Here is a 15,086-nt window from a genome sequence, read left to right on the forward strand (position 1 = left end):
AATAGTATTTGTCCCAAATGGCACTCTATTCAATATATCGTTGTACTCTGGTTAAAGTATAAGTGAATCGGGTGCAATTTCAGACATAGCCCAAGTCCCCCTGATACAATGTAACAAACAATAAGGAACCATGTCATCATGTTTCTCACGTACTAATTGCGCAATACGTTTCCCTTAGTTACACAACACACTTCAATTCTTAGCATGCTAATGACAAATTCTGATGTGTGTGTGTGTGTGTGTGTGTGTGTGTGTGTGTGAGGGGCGGGGAGTAGGGTAAGAGTTTGTGGATTCGCAGTGAATTGTGGAGCAGGGATGAGGTAGATACTAGATCGAGCTAGAGAGCGCAGTCCTGCTATTCTTAGCATGAGAGCTATGTGCCCGCAGCCTGCCAAGCGTACAAGCACAAAAACAGCAAATGTTAACTGCAGGCGGAGTTTAAGGACGTGGGATGCCCATTACGCTGTTCCTGCTTACGCGATTGCCCACACTGCAGTTTCTAGCGGGGCTAATACTGCTTAGCATACAGACACCCCCATCATAAAATAACCAACTGCAGATGGTTACATGAACCATTGTTTAGGGATTGAGGGATCCTGCAGTATATGGTCTTATAGGAAGGTGGAATAATTGATGCACAGCATCAGAATTTACTGTGGTTTGTTTCAAGAGTCTATATTTAAATAAGATGATCTACACCTGACCAAACCAGGTAGGTATGATCAGGACTAAATGATGGATCATACATGAAATTGGTGCCATTGTTCAAATCCATTTTTAAAACATTGTAGACCAGGGCCCATATTCATAAAGTAATCAAGGATCAGGTCCACCTGTCCATAAACATATTCATTATTATCTGGAAGGAAAAACTCATCCTAAAATCAGCAATCCTCCTCTGAGGCTTTATCGACAGTCCCAGGGCAATATGTTGTGGTTTTATTTTATTCAACCTTCATTTAAGCATGGAGTCACTTACAGGCTGAGCTTTATAGATGCCAAGCTGCAGACCACAGTGATGGGTTGATGGCTAGAACAGAGAGTGTTGTGTTGGTGCTCACCTCCTTGTGCTCTTTCCTGCATTTCAGTGCAGTGACAATGTCCTGGTAGGGCTCCGTGGGGAACGACACAGACTTTATGACTTTGGGCGGCGGGCATGGCGGCGCTTTGAACAGGCCGTCGTCTTTGTGAGAGTTGGCATCCTTGCTGCTGCCGCTCGACTGGCTGGCCTGACAGAGAGAGAGGGGAAGGAAGATATAGGGGGGGGTTAAAAGGAGGAAGGAGGGGGAGGGGAGGCAGAGTAGGAGAGACAGGGAAAGGGCAGAAAGAGAGTGTGTCAGAGGGAGAAAAGCAAAAGCAAACACCTGCTCAGCACACGGCCCTGCTGCTGCTGCTGGCAATTCATGTTGTTGAAAGCCAGCCAACAGCCTCCTGCCCCTTACGTAAGAGATAAGGCACAGTAAAAACACACACACAGGAACCAAGTCCCTTCGAGCAGTCTGAGGGCATTATAGGGCCCTGTAAAACATGACTAACATTATCTGTAAGACTGAGAATTCAACATTCAGAGCAGAGCAGTGTATTTTTAACAGGCTAATGAATTCCAGGGGTGGCAAGGTGCCACAATGGCTCCTAATGACATTTGGTGAATTAATCAGACCGTGTGCATGCCAATTGGTACCCTAGTGCACTACAAAAGGAAATAGGGTGCCATTTGGGACATCGATTGGAGTAAACACATGCTCGTATTGGTCTCTTAACCATGGTTTGCCAACCATGGTTAAGAGACCAATACGAGGATGCGTTTACTCTGGAAAAATGTGTAACAGTGTGTGTGGCAGTGTGTACTCCAAAATTAATGAAAATAAAATGATGCTGACAGCTCACTACTGCATATAGCCTCGCTACTGTTATTTTTCACTGTTGTTTTTATTTCTTTACTTACCCATTGATCACCTAATACAGGCTCTAACCAATAGTGCAAAAGGGTAAGTAAGCATTTCACTGTAAGGTGTAACCTGTAGTATTGGGCGCACGTGACAAACTTTGATGTTCACAAATAAGCATTGAAATGCAGTAACATGCCATTCGTAATTTCACCACTAGGTGTCAGCGCCAGCATTTGTTTTGAGTTGATTTACTACAGTGTTTACAACAGTCAAAGGTCATGTAAACAATGGCAACCTCGTAATGAGAGTATGTTATGACAAGCACAAGTTAGCTGTTCATGAAGACAATGTCTTCTTACAGGTACCATATCTACAATATACTGTTATTCAATACAAAATGTATTGGCTATACATTTCAACGACAATGGCATGAACTGCTGACTAAAAACGTTTATGCAAGCAAATGCTTGCCACGCTGGTTTTTGTCCCATGTTCTAATTTAGCTAGCTACGGATCTTATCATGAATGCAAGTACATTGCCTGAATGATAGACGTGACAACTGTCTTGCTTTTTGCAGATAGCATATTTAGAAAAACAATCTACATAAGCCCACTAGCTAACATAATAGGCCCAGACAGTAACAGTGTCACTTTTGTATCAAAGACGAGTGCTCACTTTGCCGGCAAATCGAGTGTTAGCACATACGTAGCACAGATAGCTAGCTAAGCTAACTAACATGCTGGCTAGCTAACTAAGTCAGCCAACGTTAACCCAGTTAGAATGTGATGAGGACAGGGCTGCTTGCTTAGTGAAGTGTACTTTTGATCATTTACTTATTCAAATACGCTGGCTGTGGCAAGCTACTCACCATCAAACCACCAGCCTTACTCATCTCCACCCGTTGTAACCTAGGGCTGAATGATGTTCAATGAGCAGCTTGTAGAACACCCTCTTCAGGACACTATTAACATTACTCACTTGCGGTCATTTATTTGACAGACGCATTTGTTTATTCTATGTTTCTAATATCAGCACTTTATCTGTTGAATAAAGGCCGCTAAAAATTACATTATTTAAAAATATAAGAAACTCGGCCGATATTAGCCTGTCAACCAATTTAACGGTCGGCCTCCACAGTTAATTATTGCATTAATTCAGGCTTTCGTTCATTAGACCGTACACGCAGGCCATATAAAATGTAAACCTGTGTGGCTGGTAAAAGTTTGAGCAGCCTACTAAATAAAATGTAGCCCGTTTTTGCAGCCTATATTAGATTTTGGGAATTCCCTCCCTATGGCATTCGTAATTGGAATATTTATCTCCATAGAACACACAAGCAGACTAGGTAAATAGATAACCCCATAGTAGAATAGTTTCAGATTATTCTATTAATTAGTCGTTTTGCTTTCTGAGTAATTATGGACTGTTCCAGAATCTTCAAAGTGCACCTCGGCAGAAATAATTTAATATTTTTAGGACCGTGGCAGAAATGATTTTGCTGTGTCGCAGCACCCCAGCTAAAGGACTGCAGCGGAAACACTGACGAGCATCACTGGTGGTGGAGGGAGGGTGTGAGTGAAGCTGGAGGGAATGGGCAGGGTGCAGTGTCGACGAGCTGCAGATATCTCATACCTCTAGCTAGCTGGGGGATGGGGGGGGGGGGAGTCTGTGGTGAGCGACACCCCTTGGTGTTGACTAGGAGGTAACTTACGGGTGCAGTGGTTGATCGGGGTACGGGTAGCGGGGGCAGCTCCTCTGGCTCTCTGTTCCAGTGTCTGGCGTTGTACACAGCTTTAGTGGGAGACTGCAGGGGGAAACAGGAAAAACAACTAAACTTACACCGTGATGAGGTAAGTCCATGAAGTTACTTCACATTTTAAAATCACAAAAACCCATCAGCCCTTTCTACTAGAATTGTAAAGTGGCTGTTCCACTGGATGTCAGAAGGTGAATTCACCAATTTGTAAGTCGCTCTGGATAAGAGCGTCTGCTAAATGACTTAAATGTAAATGTTAAATGTAGAACAGTGTAAAAACAAAAGAGACCCATTGAGCAACACATACTCCAAACAGCTGCAACAGACAATTTAAAGTTTATTCAATTTCTCCTAATTCAAGGTGATTTTTTTTTAATACTGGGAATGACCAGTGTCTTGGAACAGAGCACATTTTATTTCATTAGTCAGAGGGAGATGTAACAGAGAGATAGAGTGCGGATGGGGTAGAAAACATTGGTCTTTGTTGGTTCGCGTAACAAAACAAGCCCTGTTGGGAGGGAGCGCGCGTCTAAATGAACGCCTATTAAACCACGAGGCGGCCAGGGCAGCTCAAACAGCAGGACTGATTGGAGACAACTGCCAGCACCCACAGGAGTGTACAGAAAAAAAAAAAAAAACTTGGCCCCTCTCCACTCTGCTTTTTAAAAAAAATACCATTGGCTGAATCTGTTGCTGGGATATTAATAATGAAAAGAAAATAAGAAAAAGAAGAAAAAACCATTGCTGGCACAGGATAGAGCACTGTAGGAAACAATGAACCGAGTGTAGCTCAACTTTCAACCATGATCCTACTCTAATCAAGTGGACACAGACCGGCAGGTTCACCGCACCCACGGCAGTGAGTCTTGAGAAGCAAGGCATTTCCTGTAAACATGGGCACTCGCTCTTATGCAAACACACACTGTGCACACCAAGGCTTCAAACTCATTCCATGGAGGCCCTAGTGTCTGCAGGGTTTTGTTTTTATTTCAATTAAGACCTAGACAACCAGGTGAGGGGAGTTATTTATTAATTGGTGACCTTAATTCAAACAAGCACAAGGGAGGAGCGAAAAGCCGCACACTCGGCCCTGCGTTGAATGAGTGTGACACATACGTTAGCCAATAAATACCAACTTTTGGCCATTAAAAAAAACTGTAAAACCGATAAATAGCATTGCTACCGGCCAAATTGTCCAGAAGAAACAACAACGATCAATTGAAAAAATTATGGTTTTTATTCATTGATGGAAATACTCCTAACTTCAAAAGGCAAATATATCCTCAAGTTAAATGGAAATTAGTGTGGGGGTGTGTGTTTCTATTTTTACTCACGCAAAAGATACGAGGTCCTAATAAGGGATTTCAGCTAAGTGTACCCCGACTGGGCAAAATTGGCGAAGATTGTGTTGATTTATTCCGTCAAGAGGGGATTGTTTCTCCACAACAGAGTAAAGATAGCCTCGTTACTTTTTCCTCAAGGTGCGATCTCGAAGCTAATGCGCATTGCAAGCTGCTCCAAAGAGTTGGACAGTTTTGACTTCCCAACAGCAGCAGCTCATTTTGAGCAGGCCAAGGTCCGCTGCAAATACAAGTAAATTAGAGGCAAATTGTGTTGGTCAGGCCCAGTCCTAGCAGTTCTGCTGCAGCCCTAGGCAAGATCAAGATGTGGCGCCCCTCTCATGTATAGTAGAAAGACTTGGAATGGATAAAAATACTATGGAACAGTAACGATGTGTAGCATGCGCAATTGGTGCATTCCAGTTAGTTTATGCAGTAGCACTTGTAAACAAAAAAACTGTTGCCAAATATTCACATCGGAGAGTTGATGTTGCAAATCACTAGGCAGCCAACTGCCTATTGTAGGAAACAGTTATCAATAAGCTCTCTCAAATGAACCAACCTTAACGAATTGTTTATTTACATATCGGATATTTAATGGATACATTAAATGTTTACACAAGGCCCTCTTCAGAAGTTGGAGACGAGTACAAGCAAGTACACACACATAACACTTTTGAACACTAGAAGGCTGAAAGAGAAAGAGGCTGAGTGAGAGAGAGAGACACTCAGCAGAAGACTGAGGATCATTTACAGCTGCAGACGGGGGACTCACTGGTGAAACCAAACCACTCAACCAGCCATCAGCTGTTGTGGTCCAACACCACCCGACAGTAACAGGAGCCCTGCTCTGGCCTTAGACAAGCAAACATTTTATGACGCATGTCTACACCATCTTACACACTCACACACCCCCCCAGGGTTTCCTTTAGCCAGTAATTGCTGGCTTTTGTCTGCACTCCTTGTGCGCTGCGAGAGAGAGGGGCCTAGGCTACTGTTGATTGCAAAGATGGAGGCCTTTTTCATTGACGTAAAACAAAAGTTAGAGGAAAAAGAGTACATCTAGAGTACAGCCTACAGGGGGGATTTAATACTGTAGTGGACAAAGATGAAAAGAACACTGGCGCGGCCAAATGCAGGCTACTGCTAACTAGCGTTAGGGCAACGACTGGAAGTCTATGCATTCTAGCAGACACCCATAGACATATTCTGTGGACGATGACTGATGCTAGACTGCCGTTTGACAACCACCAAAAATATTGCTCTTTTGTCCATAATAATCTTGTCATGTAGGAATTACCCACAGTACATCTGCAAGCTGTTCTACAGACCATAACGCACGTGCCAATTCCAAAATGGTCACACTTACATAACACAACATTTGTGACAAAACAATCAGAGTTGAAAAACGAGGGGACACGTTTGAGAGAGTGCGACATGAATTAGCCAGATGTCATAATAATGAAGGCCATTAAATCAACCTCTAACATATGACAGCCAACATCAAAAGACAGGCATATCCAGTGCACACAGAGGGCTAGAACGTACACACACAAATAATGCATGAAGCACAACTGGTTATGCAGAATGAAAAGTAGAATGAAAAAATATAAAAATAAAAAAGGGATTGTTGGATTATCATACAAAACAGCCACCTTCAAAAAAAAAAAAAAAAAATCAATTTGTAAACAAACTGCAAGAGAAGAACATTCATTGTTAAGCATCAAATTTAATTGGTTTTTCGGAGGGTTCTTACAGACTGCTTCCCAAATGGCACCCTATTTCCTACAGTACATAGTTCACTACAGGCCCTGGTCAAAAGTAGTGCACTATATAGGGAATAGGGTACAATATGGAACTACCCTAAACCGGCACAATTATGCATTACCACTGCATGCGTCAGACTGCCACTTCACTACCCCTGCAGTTAGCCCAGTCGCAATCGAAAGCGCTACCTTTTGACAACTCATGAATACCCAGGTCATTTTGGAGGGCTATTGTTGTTGGGGTTTTTTTTATGTGTTCAGCTCGCCCATTATGTTATCTGCATGGAGGACATTATAGGGCAAGAGATGAGGACTGTGGAGAAAGCCTCTCGGAAGACTTGGAAGGCACCTTGGCACTCTACAGGTTTGTAGTAACCCAAATGCAAAGAAAAACAATTCATGACAAGCTGCCTTCACAAACTATCATTATACGAATCATTGTATAAACTGCACCTAACTAGGGTTGTGATGGAAAATAATATTGCGATATTAGGATCATGGCAACAATGAAAACAAAGCACATCACACTCTTTGGTCTACAAAAATCATTTGTCCTATAGCTTGGAAAACAACTTGATGTTTCCAACATCGGGGCTGTTTTACACTGAGTTTTGTTTCCTTTCCACGATACTAATGAGTACCGTAATACTGGTATCATCCCGGCCCCTACTAACAAACCCAACTCATATAATGTGTCTGGCTTTCCCACAATATGATTTCAAATCACATTCTTAACAAGGCGTTGCTCTTAACTTTAAGTCTAAGCTAGCGTTTGTTCTGAAGTGTCTGCACTACATTTGAGAGATAAGAAAGATCCGGAAACACATTTTATATGTATGAAACTATTTATTTTGGGAACTAAACTATCTCCATATATACAGAGCATTCAATGGTGGAGCTCTTCAAGATCAAGTCCATCAAAGCGATTGGAGAACAGGCATTACTGGTTCTTTTGATAAATGAGAAACATCTGAGACTACAATGACCGTTCATCCCTTCATTCATCCACATATAAATAATCCAACAGCCGTTTCAGCCTGGCATCTCTTCAGCTCATACAGAGTGTAGTCTACTCATCCTCTGCTGAAAGTTCTGGGTCTAGTTCATTAGGCACCAAATGGACTGAAACAGGGAGGGACTACCTGACCGTGTCCAATGAAAAGTGCTCTTTTTTTTGTTTTCCGTTGCAAAGTGTTTCGCTATGCTGTGCCGTTGTGGCCTGGTTAACACGACCCAGGATGAGTGTTCTATAGGAACTCACACCACACGCTTACCTTTTTAGGGCCACTGAAGATCTTCCTATTGGTCTCCCTGCTCTCCTTGGATTTCTCCACCTGTTTTGCCTGAGGTCTCCTGGGCATCTCTAGGCCCACAGAGGCAGAGTTGTCCTCTGGGAAGTCCATCACATCTACAGGGGACATGCCAAATGTAAACGTGTGTTAGACTAGGGCAGATCATCACAGTTCATTACCAAGTCTATATAATTACATATAGAATTGTGAATCTTTGTGACCAAGTCATTAATAGCCAAAAGATTTTCAATCTATTCTTCAAATCTACACTGGCATGTAAGTACGCATGCGGCGAAATACACAAACACATTATCTTCGGAAAGTATTCAGACCCCTTGTTAAATTAGCCTTATTCTAAAAATATATATTTTTTTTTATTTATGAAATCTTTCAATCTACACACAATACCCCATAATGACAAAGAGAAAACAGTTTTTTTTTTAAATTTGAGAATTCATTGAAAATAAACAATACCTTATTTACAAAAGTATTCAGACCCTTTGCTATATGACTCGAAATTGAGCTCAGGTGCATCCTGTTTCCATTGATCATGCAACTTCATTGGATTCCACCGGTGGGAAATTAAATTGATTGGACATGATTTGGAAAGGAGAGATCCAAGACAGGATTGTGTCGAGGCACAGATCTGGGGAAGGGTCCCAAAACATTTCTCAAACATTGAAGGTCCCCAAGAACACAGCGGCCTCCATCATTCTTAAATGGAAGAAGGAACCACCAAGACTCTTCCAAGAACAGGCCGCCCGGCCAAAACTGAGAGAAAAATGGGGGAGAAGGGCCTTCTTGGTCAGGGAGGTGACCAAAAACCTGATGGTCTCTGACAGAGTTCTAGAGTTCCTCTGTGGAGATGGGCAAACCTTCTAGAAGGACAACCATCTCTGCAACACTCCACCAATCAGGCCTTTATGGTAGAGTGGCCAGATGGAAGCCACTACTCTGTATAAACCACATGCAAGCCCGCTTGGGAGTTTGCAAAAAGGCAACTAAAGGACTCTGACCATGAGAAACAGGATTCTCTTGGTCTGATGAAACCAAGATTGAACTCTTTGGCCTGAATTCCAAGCATCACATCTGGAGGAAACCTGGCACCATCCCTATGGTGAAGCATGGTGGTGGCAGAACCATGCTGTGGGGATGTTTTTCAGCGGCATGGACTTGATGACTAGTGAGGATCGAGGGAAAGACAAACGGAGAGAAATACAGAAAGATCCTTGATGAAAACCTGTTCAGAGTGCTCAGGACTTCTGACCGAGGCGAAGGCACACCTTCCAACAGGACAACGTCCCCAAGCACACAGCTAAGACAACACAGGAGTGGCCTGGGGACAAGTCTCTGAATGTCCTTGAGTGACCCAGCCTTAAACCTGATCGAACATCTCTGGAGAGACCTGAAAATAGCTGTGCAGCAACGCTCCCCATCCAACCTGCAGAGAAGAATGGGAGAAACTCCCCTAATACAGGTGTGCCAAGCTTGTAGTGTCATATTCAAGACTCCAGGCTGTAATCGCTTCCAACGTGCTTTAACAAAAGTGCTGAGTAAAGGGTCTGAATACGTATGTAAATGTCATATTTCAGTTACATTTTATATAAATTAAACATTTATATAAACCTGTTTTTGCTTTGTCATTATGGGGTATTGTGTGTAGATTGGGGGGGGACAATTTAATCAAGGCTGTACCGTAACAAAATGTGGAATACTTTCGAAAGGCACTGTATATCTCCATCTATCTCTGAGATGTCTGTCTTGTATAGGAAAGAGCTGTGTGTGGATGAGTTTCAGTTTTCTTATCAGGACTTATCAGTTTTGTTTGTTTGTGCTCATCCCAAACACTGACCCCCAGAAATTGCCCCCGCTAATGGCCTTACAGACCTACCATGAAGGTTGAAACAAAACGTTACTCGCTTTCCTAAATAGCTTTTGAGGAACGTAATAACATAACATTAGCATTTAGTGAGGATCTTGTGAAGAGATCTCGAGGTCCGTGTTATTGACCTCGCCTGAGGCCTAAGTATACCCTGTACTGATGCCGGTCTGTGTATTCCCAAGTGGGTTTGGTAGTACTGACCACGCCTGAGGTCCTGTCCCTGACCTGTGTTGTTGCTGGTCTGACTGTCCAGCTCCTCACTGCTGGACAGTGGGCTGTCCACCCTCATCTCCATGGCAGCAAGGGAGGCTGTGGCTGCAGCAGCGGTGGCTACAGCCCTCTTAGCCTTCCTCTCTTTGGCGTAGGAGCCCTCGTCTTCGTCGCTGTCACTGCCGCTCATATCGTCAAAGCCAAAGTACTTAATCTTGTAATTGGAACTGCCGGATGCCACAGGGTCAGAACTGCCGCCCTCCTGGTTGGCACCACGGCCTGCCTCGTTTTCCTCGAAGCCAAAGAAGTCCAGCTTGGTGTCTTTCTTGGCCTTGCTCTGTGTAGGTCTGAACCTGGGAGAGAGAGAGAGAGGATATAATATTGTCCAAAATAATATTACAATATGTAACAATCACTAGTACGTAGCAGGTCGTCACCTGATGGCCTTGGCCGGTGCTGGTTCATTCTTCTTCTTCAGGCGGCCAGCCTCTCCCGGATCTGTCAGGGGGGCAGCCACGGCGGAAGCGGGGGTGTATTCCTCCATGATCCGGTCCTGAATGGTGACGTTAAACATTGACAGGCAGGACGGGTGCAGCACTGTGTAGTCTCTCGTCCTCCCACGGCCCGCCGGCTTGTTGCTGTTCTCCGTATTGTTGGTCTTGAGTGGGCCAGATCCGGGCCCACTACTGAAGGATGTGCTGGTACTGGTGCTAGTACTACTGGTGCTGTCAGAGTCCCCAGCCTGCTTGCCTTTGTTGGGCCGGTGGTAGGTCCGGCAGTTGGTGCTAGCCCTGAGGAGAGACTGGGAGTGGTCCTGGAACTCGGAGGGCTCAATGGGGACTTCGAAGTCCCCCTGGCCCAATACGTAACTGGAGGTCGGCTCTGGGGATGGCTTGTCCTCCCTGGCCAGACCCAGGCCATAGCTGCCCGCGCCACCCCACATTGAGGGGTTTCTAGTGGGCTCTGGGGTGGGCGAGGTGGGCCCCAGAAGCATCACAGCATCCCAGTTGTCGTAAGAGTCCTTGGCCTCACTCTTTAGGGTGGTGGTCTGAGCGATGGGCTTCTTGTCACTCTCCGAGGCATTGCTGTACCATGAGTAGCTATGTTTCTCTGCAGTCGCACCCTCATTAGACCAGCTCGGTTGGCTTGGCTTGGCTGGAGGAGAAAAAACAATGTATTAGCACCACATAAGTCTTGGCAGTTCCAGTCTCTGACAGAAATGTAGCATAGAGCAGCTGAAGTACTCTAAAAAGAAAGTTGATGCCTGTCACAATGCAGCACAGGTGCCATTTTCACAGCAGAAAGTGGAGATAACCATGTATTAGGGAGTGTTTACTGCTAGGGCTGTGAGAGGAGCAGCACACCCTCGAAGCTTTTAGCAAAGCTGGAGAAAAATCTCAATGCTGAGTCAGGTAAACATCTCCAACTTAATTGGTCTCATTCACCACAGCAGGAGCAGACCGGGTTAGCCTACATGTGAAGACAGGGTGTGGACATTGAAAACACGGCACCTGTAATTATTTATTTGGGACAGCAATGACTTCCTAAACAACTATACTTGTAGTTGAGTTCGAATAAGCTGCTACATACCACTTGCGTGCAGGCATGCACATTCTGGTGAATCCCCCTCAAAAGGAATAACAAACCCCACAAAAAAACATTCCTATGATTTACGGTGTTAAATAACAATAGCATGTGCCAACAACTTTTTTTTGCCGGTATAATAAAGTTGGGAGCAACATGTGAAAATAGTTTAGGAAATATTTTGCAGCTCAAGTTGAATACAAAACTCACAATGCAATGGCTCTCTCTGGGCAGACTGGCTGGCCAGCTAGAAAGCAAATGGAGCTACACACAATACTACCAAAGTCAATATGAGCATGTGATTGTAGCTAGCTAGCTGTAAAATAACCTAAATAAAACAGCAGTATCAATTTAGAAGTGCATAATCTCACCATGTTCAACCTGCTACAGGTAACTGCCAAAATAAAAGATAACCCTTTGAGTAAATGAGGGATACAAAGTATGTTTGTGTTGGAATAGTAACCGTAAGGTAGCGAGATCGAGTCCCCAAGCTGACAAGGTAGGTAAAAAAATCTGTCGTTCTGCCCCTGAACAAGGCAGTTAACCCACTGTTCCTAGACCGTCATCGAAAATAAGAATTTGTTCTTAACTGACTTGTTTAGTTAAATAAAAAGGTTAAAAAATAATAAATATTGAAAGCAAGTGCTTCCACATAGGTGTGATTCCTGAATTAAATTAAGCAATCAACATCACATCATGCTTAGGCTCATGCAAAAAAAATGCCCAGTCACTCAATATTTTGGCTACAATGGCTAGAAGAGATCTCAGTAACTTTGAAAAGGGGTGTCAAAAGGAGCATAGGGGTTTAAAGTGTGTCTCTCAGTCACCCAATCTCAACCAAATTGAACACTTACGGGAGATTCTGGAGCAGTGCCTGACAGCGTTTGCCACAGTTGCAAAAATTGTAATATTTATTTCTGCCGAGATGCATTTTAAAATGGATAGTGGTTGGCTCAATGACTGGAAGTCTAAGGGAACAGCTGGCATTTCATTGTGTGTTGCCTGGCCAGTGTTGCACTGTATACCGAAACGCCTGTACTTTTTCAATACTAGATCATTAAAAACAGTTCGATACTAGAATGTGTTACTTTTGGTACTACTGTCAAATGAGTCTGGATCTCTCCATTTTTATATTTTTTTATTTATTTAACTAGGCAAATCAGTTAAGAACAAATTCTTATTTACATTGAAGGCCCACCCGGGTCCAAAACCGGACAACGCTGGGCCAATTGTGCGCCGCCCTATCACGGCCGGATGTGATGCAGCCTAGATTCGAACCAAGGACTGCAGTGGACTCTTGCACGGAGATGCAGTGCCTTAGACCGCTGCGCCACTCGGGATCCAAAACTTGAGGAGTAAGGCAGGCGTTCCTAAATCACAGAAGATAAGTTTTCACTTTTTTTTTCTTCTCCAGAAATCCTTTTTTGAACATGTGATATTTCACGTGTCTTAATTTGCAGGTGATCTCTAAATATCAACACATATATTATGAGTCTAGTTATTTATCATGGAGAAACAAAGGATTCTTCCTGGCTTGCCTTGATTGGCTGAGATAATGGAGAGGCTGGTCATGCTGAGAGATGAGTCCTGATTGGTCTGCCATGCCATAGGCTACTGCCTAGAACATAAAATGGGGGCATCCCTAAATCAGTAGTCTAACACAGATTTGTTTTTAAAGATAATAGCAATGTCATTGAACCAGAAATTGCTGCGTTTTCTGATGACCGTGATGGGGAGAAACGGAGCTCAACAGTGTTTTCAGAGAAGAAGTGGACTGAGTTTTGAACTCAGTGGAATGCCTGGTAGAAGCAGAGTACGAGAAGGACATCCATTTCGAAGTTTGATTGCAAATGCGCAGAGTTGAAGAGAACTCAGAAGGCTCGTATAAAACAACTCACTGGATTACATGTACAAAGAGTTTGTATGCCATGAAGCATTCATCCATATTAGTATCTAATTTAAACGAAGCATTTAGTTCCTGTAATTGATTCTGTTGGAAAGGAGAGAAATTGTGCTTTACAATGGTATAGACATTACAGTTGATCTGGAAGTATTATGTTTTTGGGGCGCTAAAATAAGGTAAATTGTACGGACCAAGGCGATGTACAAAAGTGAGTGAGTTTACGTTAGATGTCTAAACAAAATACTCCACTTAGTCAGATGATTACACGACCCATAAACTTAGCCAGGTGTGTCTGGGGGTGATGTGGCAATCTATTTTAGTTCATGAACGTGTGAACAGGTCTAGACAATAGTGACCCATCCACTTAGCGAGATGCGTCTGGGGGCTGATTTGATATATAGTAAATGTAAAGAACATGGTCCGATATAGGCCAATGACTATATAGCGTATTTTTTACCTGGATATGTTCCTTATTGTAGGCTTCTACTTTCACCCCCTGTTTACGACACTACCTTAAAACCACACAATTTAGCATATGGCCTCACATGAATACTTAGAGATAAATGGCGCTAAGGCTTAAGAGGGTGTGAACATGAATGGGCATACTGAAAAAAGATGTCAGTGTGAAACACATTTGAAATAAGCACAACTTTCCCATGTTTTCCCCAACTGCAGTGTATACTTCTTTTAAACTTCATCTTTAATTTAACTAGGCAAGTCAGTTAAGAACAAATTAATATTTACAATGACGGCCTACACCCGGGAGCCCACGACTATAATATACCATTTTGAAGCTGAGTCTGTACTTTAATAAAATGTACAAAGCCAATCTTGTAAATGGTACATAAAACTGAAAATGAGAGATGTAGTCACAAAATGTGTCTCATGGATCAAGCCTGTATCAGCACAGCCTACCCCTTATCCAGTGATGCCAATTTAGCAATTTTGTTGCTAGATTAAGCAACTTTTCAGACTACCCTGGCAACTTTTTTTATCAAAACAGCACCTAGCAACAAATTGAGCTACTTTTAAAAATGTATTTGAAACTTTTAGCAACTTTTGAAAAGTGACTCAAACGTTAAAATGCACGCATTTTTCCCTCTAAATGACAAACGATTTCCTCTGTCACACACTCAGTCAACACACGTGGCTGGCTGCAAAAGTGCATTGTGAGTGACGTCTGCAGCAAGCGCTCAGCTCGTGCACAGGCAGGAGCCGGCCAGCATCTTAAAATCATTGTTGGCTGACTGCAGCTGCCTGTGCACGAGCTGAGCGTCTGCTGGTGAAGTCACTCAATGCACTTTTGCAGCCAGGCATGATAACTGCCAATACACTGCTTAAAACTATAATTGTTCAGAATGTGTAGGTTTACTAGATTCTTTTAAAAAATGTTTTAAAATGTAACTGTTCAATAATGTGTAATTGTTAAATAATTAAATGTGTTTAAAAATTAAAAATATCTG

General features: G+C 43.1%; 1 protein-coding gene across 3 annotated transcripts in view; it reads right to left on the bottom strand.

Annotated features, from left to right (window-relative positions):
• Nucleotides 1–15,086, bottom strand: part of LOC135523866 (wings apart-like protein homolog) — a 54,502-nt gene that overhangs the window by 18,105 nt on the left and 21,311 nt on the right. For 2 of the 3 annotated variants that reach the window (XM_064950845.1, XM_064950847.1), the window contains exons 3-7: nucleotides 10,574–11,291; nucleotides 10,128–10,489; nucleotides 8,027–8,160; nucleotides 3,602–3,694; nucleotides 1,062–1,229 (exon numbers count right to left, since the gene is read on the bottom strand). In XM_064950845.1, the coding sequence (XP_064806917.1) occupies nucleotides 1,062–1,229; nucleotides 3,602–3,694; nucleotides 8,027–8,160; nucleotides 10,128–10,489; nucleotides 10,574–11,291 (1,475 nt within the window). The remainder of the gene's footprint in view (nucleotides 1–1,061; nucleotides 1,230–3,601; nucleotides 3,695–8,026; nucleotides 8,161–10,127; nucleotides 10,490–10,573; nucleotides 11,292–15,086) is intronic. The other variant, XM_064950846.1, reaches the window with a different exon arrangement.

Source organism: Oncorhynchus masou, chromosome 31 (assembly GCF_036934945.1).
Source record: "Oncorhynchus masou masou isolate Uvic2021 chromosome 31, UVic_Omas_1.1, whole genome shotgun sequence".
Classification (NCBI taxonomy): domain Eukaryota; kingdom Metazoa; phylum Chordata; class Actinopteri; order Salmoniformes; family Salmonidae; genus Oncorhynchus; species Oncorhynchus masou.